General features: G+C 65.1%; 2 protein-coding genes across 2 annotated transcripts in view; both read right to left on the reverse strand.

Moving 5' to 3' along the window:
* Positions 1-4658, reverse strand: part of SLC12A5 (solute carrier family 12 member 5) — a 30923-nt gene extending 26265 nt beyond the window's left edge. The window contains exon 1 of the mRNA XM_030288737.4: positions 4503-4658. Within this exon, the coding sequence (XP_030144597.1) occupies positions 4503-4536 (34 nt within the window). The 5' untranslated portion in view covers positions 4537-4658. The remainder of the gene's footprint in view (positions 1-4502) is intronic.
* A 769-nt stretch (positions 4659-5427) lies between these two features.
* On the reverse strand, positions 5428-10002 carry MMP9 (matrix metallopeptidase 9). Its single transcript, XM_030288571.4, has 13 exons — positions 9715-10002; positions 9277-9515; positions 8796-8944; positions 8482-8610; positions 8227-8400; positions 7979-8152; positions 7675-7848; positions 7376-7531; positions 7014-7287; positions 6753-6892; positions 6508-6658; positions 6305-6408; positions 5428-6021 (listed from the first exon to the last, which is right to left on the reverse strand). The coding sequence occupies exons 1-13, from the start codon at positions 9853-9855 to the stop codon at positions 5912-5914; spliced, it is 2115 nt and encodes a 704-aa protein (XP_030144431.3). The 5' UTR covers positions 9856-10002; the 3' UTR covers positions 5428-5911.
* Positions 10003-11276: the final 1274 nt, after the last annotated feature.

Genomic DNA, 11276 nt, shown 5'->3' on the forward strand with positions numbered 1-11276 from the left:
AGACTGCATTGGCTTATCCTGTGCACCGGGTCCCATCAGCATGTGGGGACAAACTGAGAGTGTCTCTGAGGCAGAGGAGACTGAGGGGGCTTGATCCCCCAGCTGAGCACTGGCCTTAAACCCAGCCAAAATGCCCATGACTGGGGTATCTGGTGCAGTGTGTCGAAAGGAGAGAGGTCTGGCACAGTTTGGGCATCATCCATGCCCTGGCATTGCCTGCAGTCATGCTGCAGGCAGCATAAGGGCATAAGGAAAGAGGAAGACCGATACTTTTCCCTGGCCATGGAGTGGGGGATCAACTGCAAGCGGCCCCTGAGTCCGAGTAGCAGGCAGGATGCTGGCACCAGGCCAGGCAGAGCATCAGTGCCCCACTTTACTGCAAGAGGCTGCCCAGGAATGACGACGGAGAGTGGCCAAGCCAAGAAGCATCCCTGCAAAATGTCCTGTACCCCTGCAGAGACTCCTGAGAACGTCCCAGACCCCTCTGCACAGAGCCTGGGTGGGGGGAATGGTTCTCACAGACGTTCCCAGGGCCAGAATCCTGGCCGCCGGCCACACAGCCCTTGCCTGTCCTATTACCAGCAGCGGTCAAACCTCCCAGGAGCGAGACACGTGCTGGAGTCACTGGGAAACCTCCTGAGGGCAGGGAGCGGGCAGCCTGGCAGTGTGCCACCCGGGCAGTGAGGGCGGCTGTGCTGAGGAGATGCTGGTCAGCACATTGCACTGCCTGCTGTGATCCCTGGGCACTGTCAACAGCCTGCCCATCCACATCCTGCCAAGATGGGACACCCCACACACTGAGGGCTTGGGGCATGAGGACAAGCAGCTCCCAGGAAAAAGAAGAGCTGGGGCAGGAGAGACCGCAAAACGATGGAGGTGCAGCAGGACAGAAGGGCAGTGATGCCAGCCAAATGTCGTAGCAGGGGTTTTGCATCACTGTGTGCCCTCACCACGCTGTCCTGACAGCCCCATGAGCCCAGGGGCAACACATCCCGCAGCACCTTGGCAGGATGCAGTGCTCTTGTTCATCTCCATCCAGACAGGTCAGGGCCCTGCCACCAGCATGGGGCAAAAGCAGAACCCAGAGCTGACACGGGCACCAGCTGGGACTTGACGCCAGCTGGAGCAGCAGGACAGAATGTGGAGGGAGGTACAGCATCCCGTGGGGCTGGGTGGGGAGCCATGGGAGCCACTGCAGCTGCCTGAGGCTGAGAGCAGAAGGGCAGCAGTGGGGCAGGGCTGGCAGAGCCATGGGGCAGGGCTGTGAGCTCCTGCGTCACGCGAGCCCAGCACAGTGTGCAGCTGGCGCAGCGTCCCCAGCTGCCCTTGCCCAGATGTCTTGCCAGCAGCAGGGCCATGGCAGTGGGCGGCTGGGCAGCCTGGCACAGGGATTAGCAGCAGAGGCAGCCTCCTCCCACCAGGCGCTGCTCCTGGAGGAGCCCCCAGGCAGCCCTGTGCCAGTTGCAGTGCCCTGGGGATTCCAGGCAGTCACTGCTGAGCCGGGGCCAGAGGGCCCAGTGATGGCCGAGGAACAGCTGCATGGCCACTTGCCAGCTGCTGCCAGAAGGGTTTGGGTGCAGGATCAGCTGATGAGGCACTCAAGTGTCCTGTGTCCCACACGGCAGCCCTCCCTCAGCCCCACAGCCCGTGCAAGGACCTCCACTCTTGGCACCCCACTGAAGCACCTGCGGTGTGTTCAGTGGCATGGAGACTCTTTGGGAAAGCTACTGCAGGCAGCAATGGGGCTTTGGCTGCTCCAGCCCCCTGGCAGCATCCCACCCCCCCACATCATGGGCCTCTAGCTGCTGCACACCCTTGGCTCATCTAAAGATACCCCAAGGGCACCCAGTCTGCGACAAACCTGACCTGAGTGTCTGCGAGGGGGCTGGAGGAGATGGGAGGGCTGGGGGAGCCTCCTCAGCAGCCCGTCCCTCACATGTACCCTCTGTGCACGGTGCCCCAGGCGGGGACCCTGCCCCTCCCTTGTGCCCCGGCCCCTCTCGGCAGGGGCCCTGCAGGGGGGTGCAGCCGGGGCTGGTGGGGTCCCTACTCTACCCAAGCCCCCTCAGGGCCTCCCCTCCCACCCGGGGCCAGCCTCACACGACTGCCCCACAGAACCCGTTCCATGGCTTATGGCCCACAGCCCCGTGACCCCAGGGGGGCGAGAGAGCTGCTGATCCCCCTCAGCACCGAGAGCCACGGCAAGGGTGACACCGGGACCGGTTTCCATGGCAACGAGAGGCTCCTTAACCGGTTGGTTCCCATGGCTACTGCCGCCGAGCCCGACTGCCCGGGACACGGAGGGGCTGCGCGGTGGTGATGGATGTTTCGGTGCCCTCCCGGGCCAGGGCGGCTGCCCCACGGGCAGCGCACCGGGCACGGGGGCAGCCCCCACGCGCAGCCCCCGGTGCAGTGCCAGCCCCAGGGCGGGTCCCAGGTGGAGCACATCGATCCGCGGTCCCGCGGGGCCCGGCCCGCGCTGCGCCGGCGGTGGGACCGGGTCCCCGCGGGACGGCGGCACCGGCGAGCCCCGGGGCGGGGCCGGGAGGGCACACCCCCACCGGAGCCCACCCGGCCCGTTATCGCCCCCTGGCGGCGCCGCGCAGCCCTGTGCGCCCCCGCCCGCACGGACCCGCACGGACCCGCACGGACCCGCACAGACCTCGCCAAGACCCCGCGCAGCCCTGTCCGCCCCCGCCCCCGTCCGCACGGATCCCGCCTCCCGGGCCAAGCCCTGGATCAGGCCGTTCTCCTGCAGTGACCCGCGCCCGGCCCCGCGGCCCCCGCGGCGGCGCCTTGTCCGTACCCCGCCCCGCCCGCCACCGGCCGGTCCTTTGCCGCCGCCGCCGCCGCTGCCGGGAGCTGAGGTCCCTCCTCAGCACCACCCGCCTGGGGCCGCTCCCGGGCAGTGCCTTCCCAAAGAGCGGCCCCGGAGCACGGCGGCGGCTCACGGACGAGCAGAGGCCGTCCAGCTGGCCCGAGGGTTCCCGCACCGCACCGGCACCACGGCCGGCTGCAGCCTTCGCTGCCGCACTGCTCCGAGGTCCCCGGGATCTCCGTCACTCTGTCCCCCACGCATGACACTGACACGGGGCCAGGCAACACCGAGCCCAGGGCCGAGCGCAACGACTCACTCAGGGCCAAGTCCCTCCCGGGACCACTGCTGTCCAGAGCTCCTGCCTGCCACCCGCAGCCCTGCCAGTCCTGCAACCACCAGCCCCAGGCACCCCCTCCCATTCATCCCCCCGGGAGGCAGCATCCATGGTCCCAGCGCTGTGGAGAAATGCGGGATGTGAGGAATCCCTGAATGCTGCCAAGCTCTAAGTAGCCACCCTGCCACTGCCGTGACCACCCCACAAGACAGGGCACCTCCAGCAGGACCAGCCACTGGCTGTCCTCTGGGAGGGAACAAGGTCACAACTCAGCCAAAGGACGTGTCCCTTGCTCCCACCATGGCCACTCAGCATGTCCACCCCAGCTCCCCGCAGCTCCCCACCAGCAAAAAGGCTGCCAAACCTAAGAGCTGTTCCTGGAGGGCCCCAGAATTCAGCCACAGCCTGGCTCATCATGATCCGCTCCGCCCCAACACAGCCCACAGGCCAGGCCCAGCTGGCCCAGCTGCCATAAAGTGACAAGTGGCCCTGCATCCCCTTGCCACTGGATGCAGCCCTACATCACCCACGCCAGTGTGATCCTAGACAGGGCCCCAAAGGCCAGAGCCCACTGACAGAGGCACAGCCCAGCCTGGTGTCGTGGTGTCCGTCCGGCTGCTCGCGCCTCCCACCCGCGCCCTTCGCCGAGGGTGCAAGGTCACAGCTCCGGCAGCACAGCTCCGGTGCTGCCGTCGGCCGGTTTTCTGGGATCGATACAGCTCCGGTGACAGCACAGCCCCACCGCCACGTCCCCTGGGCACCGCGAGGCGATGGCTGCCGGCTCCAGTGCCTGTGCCCATAGCAGCCCAGTGGGCACTGCTGCATCTGAGGGCTGGCTACAGCTTACCCTCTCCCGGCTGGGCAGCAGCCACCCTCCCCCATGGCCCCATGGCTCCCTAGGGAGCAGTAGGTGACCTCGCACCCGCAGCCGACCCACAGCTGTAACCCCGTTCCATCCCGCCGCCGCTCCGGCAGCAGCAGGGCCTCACTCCAACAGCCCCCGGTATGTTGGGGACGGAACAGGGGAGCTCCCTGAGGAGCGGAGGCCGCGGGGAAGAGTCTGAGACGAGGAGTCCCGCCCGGGCGGGCGGCTGAACCCCACTCCCTGCTCTGCACCTCCCATCTCCCGGATCTCGCAGCTCCGTGCCATCCCTACTCCGGGGGTCTGCACTGCCTCCGAGGGGCCAGCACCGACCGCAGCTCCGCACCCCCTCCCAGTGCCCCGAGGCCCGGCCCCCCTCGCGGACCCTTCTCGCGGACCCTTCTCGCGGACCCTCCCCGCGGACCCTCCCGCGGACCGCGTCCCGCCTCCGGAGCCTCCCCGGGCCCCCCCTTGCCCCCGGCGCTCACCCCCGCCGCCGGTGACGGTGAACCGCCCGCTCATGGCCCCGTCGTCGCCACAAGTGGCTCCGGTCCCGGCGGTCGCTGAGCGCGGCCCCGCCGGGCGCTGACCGGGGTCCTAGTGCCCGCGGCACCGCCCGCCGCGCCGCCCCCGCGGCCGCAGGGCTGCCTCCAGTCCGGGTGGATCGGCTCGGCCCCGCTCCGGTCGGCTCGCTTCGGCCCCGTTCGGCCCAGCTCGGCTCGACTCGACGGGACCGGACCGCTCCGCCACGCCCGGCCGGTCCCACAGCCGCCGCCGAACTGAGACCGTGCCCCAACGGGACGGGAGGGGGCCGCGCTCTGCCCCCGCCCTGTCCGGAGCCGCGGCCGCTAATTACAGCTAATTACAGCTCCGGAGTTGCGGCTGCCCCACCCTGCCGAGGACCCGGGCACCCTCGGGCACGATCCCGGCTCCGGCCCCGCCGCCGCGCTCTTGCGGCCGCGCAGGGACAGACCGGGCCCGGGGGAATCTATGGGGCCAGCCCGCGGCGGGGTCTCAGCTGCAGTGGGGAGTCCGGTCACCGCTGAATGCCGGCCACACGCGGTGACAACCGCCCGATCCTCATCTCGGTGCAAAAGCGGACACAGGGGACGGCAGTGTGTGGAGGATTATGCGGAGCCAGGGATTGGGAGGTCCGGCGAGTCGGGGCACCCCCCTGGCCCGAGGGCTGGTGGTGGACCATGTTGGGACCGAGGGACATCACTACCCGTTAGACCCAGTGTCCCTGCGGGATCCAGAGTCCTTTGTAAAGGGGGATTTGGTGACAGCCCCCCCGACAGTGCCCCCCTGCCCACCAGCGCTTGGACCCCCGGGGCTGGGGGAGGATGATGCCCCCAGCACATAGGGGTTCTCCAAACCATAGTCCCAATAGCTGATAGAGCACTCGAGGCTGTGTCCAAAGAATGGTCTTTATTACAAATGGGCAGACAATTGGCAGGGGGGGTGGTTGGCAGAGTGGCCATTGGGAAGGAGTAGGCAAAATCCCATGTCCCGCCCTGGTGTGACCCCAGGCGCCAGCTCCCAGTGGGGCTCAGCCCGACCTGGCATCGCTGGCTCAGGAAAAAGACAAATTTGTCTCAAATCCATGTGCGGTTTGCACCAGACAAACGCCTCTGTGCAGTGGAGCTGGCACTGGCAGGGATGGCACAATGCCAGCTGTGGCAAGAGTCCTTCTCCCCAGCTGGGGCTCTCCAGGCTGGGCAGCTCCCAGGAGGCGACCCCAGGACCCCCTGCCCCTTTCTTCCAGGAAGATGGTGACCTTGTCTGGAGCTACCCACAGCCACAAGGCTCCCAGGGGTCAGCCCATGAGACAGGAGCCCGCAGGTTGGGAGCAGTGGGCAGGGAGCAGCACTGGCAGAGCCGGTGGCTGGTCAGGCCTTCAGTTCTGGGGGCACTGCAGGATGTCATACTTGACGTAGCCCACCCTGTCCACCTGGTAGCGCGGTGTCATCCTCCAGTAGAAGCTGCCCCGGCAGAAGTGATACTTGCCTGGGCAAGGAGAGGTATGGAGGGAATGGAGGGTCAGCAGGAGTTTGGCCATACAAGACCCATCCTGGCTCCTGCCCAAGCATCACAGGCACATGGCACCCTGCACCTTGCTGGCACCCTGCCAGCTCCACCATAGGGACCCACCAGGGCTGATGGCATGTCCTGTCCCAGGGCCATTCCCCACACACCCGAGCATGCTGAACCAGGAACCGGAGCAATGCCATGAGAGGCTCAGGTAGCCCAGGCCTGAACACACACCACCCACCCGCCAGGTTCCACTCACCTTGGTAGAGGAACACATTGCGTGCATCAAGGGGGATGCCAGTGAAAACATCATCGGTGGCACGGGGGTAGCCCTTGTCCACCCTCTGAACCTTCACGTCCAGCCTGTGGGAGAGCAGAGCCGTGCTCAGGGCTGCTGGGACCCCCCTCGCAGTCCCTCACCAGGGGCTCAGGCAGGCGCTGCTGCTCTCCAGTCCTGCTCACCTCCAGTAGCTCTCCCCGCTGAAGAGCAGCACTTTGCCGCGGCCCCGCTGCAGGGCCCCCGAGAGGCGGCCGGCTTCCTTCCCTATACCCAACTTCTCGATCCCCCGGGGGCCCAGCACACTCTTCCCAGAAAACACCCAGAACTGCCGACCTGCAGGGCAGATAGTGCGGGTGTCAGCCCAGTCCCACGGGCAGTGGGAGGAGCCTGGTGAAGCCTGGGAGCTCTCAGGGCTGTCTGAGCTCACCAGCAAAGAAGAAGACCCTCTTGGTGAGCAAATCCTGGAAAACAGCATCGATGGTGTCGGGGAGGCCAGGCCAGGTATCAGCAACAGAAAAGGCACCCTGGACGCCCGATTTCCAGAAGGAAGAGTAGGTCCAGTATTTCCTGGTGGGGAAGATGAGCTGTCCTGATCATCTGAGTCTGCCACAGCCTATATCCCCCACATCCCTGTGTTCCCCCACATCCCACCTCAGCAGGGCAGGAGGTGCTGGATGCTGCCACTCACCCATCCTTGAAAAAATACAGCTCCCCATTGATCTCTGTGATAGCATCGAAGTTCTTCTCCATGCAGGCATCCCGGCTGGGGTCCACAGGAATGGGTCCAACTGTGGGCTCTGGCGTCTCCTCCTCCTCCTCAGTGGTGGAGGTGCTGCCAGCCTCTGTGGGTATGGGCTGGGGCTCCTCTGTGGGTATGGGCTGGGGCTCCTCTGTGGGTATGGGCTGGGGCTCCTCAGTGGGAGCAGGTGCAGGCACAGTGGGCTTAGGGCCAGAGCCACGACCTAAGTGAATACAGGGCAGGGCATGAGGCTGGAATCAGCTTGGTGCTACGGGACACCCAGTGCACCCAGCTGCAGTGCAGCTGCTCACCGTAGAGGTACTGGATGCCCTGGATGTCATCGGGGTGCAGCTGGAAGTCCTGGATGTAACTGTACATAGGGTACATCAGAGCCTCACGCACACTGGAGTGGTCCAGACCCAGTGCGTGTCCAAACTCGTGGGCAGCCACCAGGAAGATGCTGTAACCTGGGAGAAAGCACTGGCCTAAGTGCCTGGTGGGCCACAACAGGGCAGGACACACCATCCAGACTGTGATCCCCGCAAGAAGTGTGACAAGACGCCGTGGGTCTGGGAGGCACAAAGGAGAGCACAGACAGAAGGGCCAGTACCTCTGTCAGGGCAGAAGCCCCACTTCTTGTCGGTGTCGTAGTTGCTGGTGGTGGCACACCAGAGCTTGCCATCCTGCCGGCCCTGGCTGGTGCAGGCACTGTAGGACTGCCCCAGGAAGGTGAAGGGAAAGACGCACGGGTCCCCCTGGGAGTTGCCACCGATCACCGCCGTGTCTGCAGCAAAGTGTCAGTGAAGCTGTCCCTGGCCCCTGGCTGCACCGGCCAGAACCAGGACAATGCTGAGATCCCTCATGTGCCCACCCTCTGTGCCCCCTCCCCTGCATGCCCCCCTCCCTGCTGGCACCTCGGTTGGGGCAGAAGCCGTATTTCTTGTCCTGGTCGAAGCTGGAGGTGGTGGCACACCAGCGGTAGCCATCGGAGCGCCCGTCTGTGGTACAGGTATCGTAGGAGGCGCCATCGAAGACGAAGGGGAAGACGCAGGGGGCTCCATCGCTGTTGCCACCATTGGTGTAGAGAACTGTGGGGTGGGGGAGAGTGAGGAGAGCGCCAGGCACCGTGGGGCTGGCAGGGGTTATGGTCACCACTACTCACGCTCGCTGGGGCAGAAGCCGTATTTCTTATCCCGGTCATAGTTGGAGGTGGTGGCACACCAGGGCAGCCCATCCTTGCGCCCCTCCGTGGTGCACCGGGAGTAGGAGCGGCCCTCGAAGATGAAGGGGAAGTGGCATTCGGCTCCATTGGCATTCCCGTGACGGGTCTTCACCACTGCTCAGAGAGGGGTGGCTCAGTGCTGCGGCTGGGCTTGGCACCATCAGACTCCCCCAGCCCACCACACCCTGCCCTTACCTAAGCCAGTTCCCAGTGTCCAGAACTCATCGTCGTCAAAGTGGGCATCACCCTGGATGCCCTTGCCTGGGGGAAAGGCGTGGGCCAGGAGCCCATCCTTGCCGTCGAAGGGGTACCCGTCCCCATGCTCTGCAGGGAAAAGCACCCTCAGCTGGACCTGCCGGAGGAGCCCTCACGTCCCCAGCATGCACACAGACACCCAACACGTGTTGGGGCAGGGTTGGCACAGTCCAAGGAGACATGGGGTAAGGATCTCACAGGCAGGGTGCGTCACCAGGCCCCTCCTCACTCCCTGTCTGCCCAAAGGACATCACCTTGAGTGCCAAACATGATCATGATGTCTGCCTCGCCGCTGTATATCTGAGTGAAGGTGAGAGGGGTCACATCACTCCACACTTGGAACGCCCGTCTGAAGGCATCATCGATCACAGCACGGTCCAGGTCAGGGGAGTAGTTCATCACCCTGCCAGGGAGACAGAGGGTCAGTGCTGCCAGGTCCCCTCCTCATGCAGGAATGACCCTGTTCTGGGAAGGAGCAGACTCCCACCCCCAGAGGTGGTAGCAATCACCACCCTTGACCTCACCCACGGCTCAGGTGCCCTTCTGGGCATTGGGGAGCAGATGCTGCTGCTGTGCCGGCTTGGCTCTGGCAGCACTGGGACCCAGCTGTACAGGCAGCACCAAGCCCAGAGAAGGACTGAGGAGAGGCTGCCAACCTCCTGATCCCTCAGCCTCTCCATTCTCCTGGGACCATCACCCTGGGGACACAAGGGTTCATCTCCAGAGCAGACTCACCGGTAAGTCAGGTCCATGTGGTCCCACTTGAGGTCCCCCTCAAAGGTAAGGAAGGTTCCCACATCAGGGACGCCGCAGCGGGGGGCTCGCATGGCCTCCAGTGTGGCAGCATCCAGTTCTCCCGTCTCCTCCAGGCCCAGCTGCTTCTGCATCTTGAGCAGTGCCTTGCCCAGGGACATGTGCCTGCCACCAATCTTAGCCTCCGTCTCCGTGGTGTAGCCGAACCTCTGCAGGTAGCGCTGTGGAGGAAAGGCAGCCAGAGGAGTGAGGTGAGAGGGGCTCCAGCAGCCCCGGGCACTGATCCCAGCCTGGGTGCCTCCCTGAGCTCAAGGAGACCGACTGCTCTCAAGCCGTGCCTGCAGCCCCTCACTGTCAGCCTGGGTGCCCCCTTGGGGACCTGGGTGCCAGGAGGGCACCACGGGGCCATGCTCCCCTCACCTCTGCCAGCTCTAGATCCGGCAAGGTGCTGATTAGGTCCCCCGGGAAGGTGACAACTGCCTGCGGCTTGCCCTGGAGAGGGGCCGCACCGCAGGAGACAGCCAGCAGCCCGACGACAAGCGGGGCCAGGAGGAGTGCCATGGCTCGGCGGTGACAGGAGCGATGCGGCTGTGCTGGTCCCCGCTGTCTGCTCTGGATGCCGCCGGGCTACCCGCTCCTATTTATGGGGTGGGAGGGCAGTGAGTCACCCTCAGACCCCTCAGCGCCGACTCACACTCCCTTCTCCCTTCCCACGGTGACGAAACGCACACTCCATCTCTGCCTTAACTGTTTCATCACCTTGTTTACTAAACACGCTGCCTCCCGCAGCCACGTGGGGACAGGAAGGACATGGCTGGGAGCTGCACCGGGCCACAGCACAGCCCTGAATGGCCACCCTGGGGCTGCCCTGCACAGGCACTGCCCTGCTGGCCCCAAGACCGTGGTAGCTGTGGGGACAGCAGGGCATCACTTGAGGCCAGCCAGGTGCACAGGGCCCTGGAGCTATGTCATCACCCTGGCTGACACTGAGCTTGGCTGGCCAAGGGCTGATGGTGCGGGACCCAGACCTGCAAGGGTGTGGGTGGGCATGGGGGCAGATAGCAGTGGAACCACCTGGAACCCACCTGCCTGGGATTTAGGAGCTTACACCCTCACCAGGACTCTACATCCTTCCCCATCACAGCTGCATCACCCCAGTGGGTCAGAGTGTTTCCAGCATTGGAAATGCCCATGGCTCCTCACCTCATGACCTCCAAGTCCAAATGCTAGCAGCTGAATGGCAGAGCTTTGTGGTACCACAGGCAGTGCCTGCCCAGGAGCAGCTCTGGGCACGGGAATGCTCCACCTGGGGCCCTGGGACATCAGGGGTGCCCCATCCTTGCTGCCCTGCTCTGCAGGGTGCTGCTGACTCAGGTTCCCACCCAGCACAGCACAGATCTTGCCATGGGATGGTGTTTTCCTGCTTCTCCCAAAGTGCCGACGCTTGTGGGAACGAGAGCAGTGAAGGGGAAAGCAAACAGGGATGAGGAGTGAGGAGAAAACAGATGGCAGAGAACAAGGCGCAGCGTCAGCGGGGGGGAGGGAGGACTGGTGCAGCCCAGCGAGGCTGCTGAGACACAGGTCCCAGAGCAGATCCCCTGCCCCAGCCCTCACAAACCCCATGAGTCCAAGGAAGCTCAGCCCCATGGAGCTCAGCTGGTTCATCAGGAGGATCCTCCTGTTCACCCTGTTGCTGTTAGTGCCTGTCCTCCCAGCTCCCAGCAGTGCCAGGCTGGGGCTCAGCAGCCACCCCCACCCCAGTATCCCCCCAGCTCTGGCTGAGCCAAACCAGCAGCTCCTGGCCCAGCCAAAGGGCAAGGTGGTTATGCTGGCACCCAGCACAGCTGAGGACAGCGAGAGGTCAGGGCTCTGCTCGCTGTGCTCTTGAAGAGGAACCCCTATACCCAAGTGAGGGCCCATCCCTGAGGCAGCATCGCCTGCCCTGTGCTGGTGGGATGCATCCCAGGGCCACGGCTGGCTGG

This window comes from Taeniopygia guttata, chromosome 20 (genome assembly GCF_048771995.1).
Source record: "Taeniopygia guttata chromosome 20, bTaeGut7.mat, whole genome shotgun sequence".
Taxonomy (NCBI): Eukaryota; Metazoa; Chordata; class Aves; order Passeriformes; family Estrildidae; genus Taeniopygia; species Taeniopygia guttata.

Excerpts from the sequence above, each read along its gene's own strand:
- MMP9 (XM_030288571.4), bottom strand. The coding sequence starts at position 9,855 with ATGGCACTCCTCCTGGCCCCGCTTGTCGTCGGGCTGCTGGCTGTCTCC. Across the intron at positions 8,153-8,226 it reads CGGCTTCTGCCCCAGCGAGC|TTCTCTACACCAATGGTGGC; the intron begins GTGAGTAGTGGT and ends CCCACCCCACAG. Across the intron at positions 7,849-7,978 it reads CGGCTTCTGCCCCAACCGAG|ACACGGCGGTGATCGGTGGC; the intron begins GTGCCAGCAGGG and ends ACTTTGCTGCAG.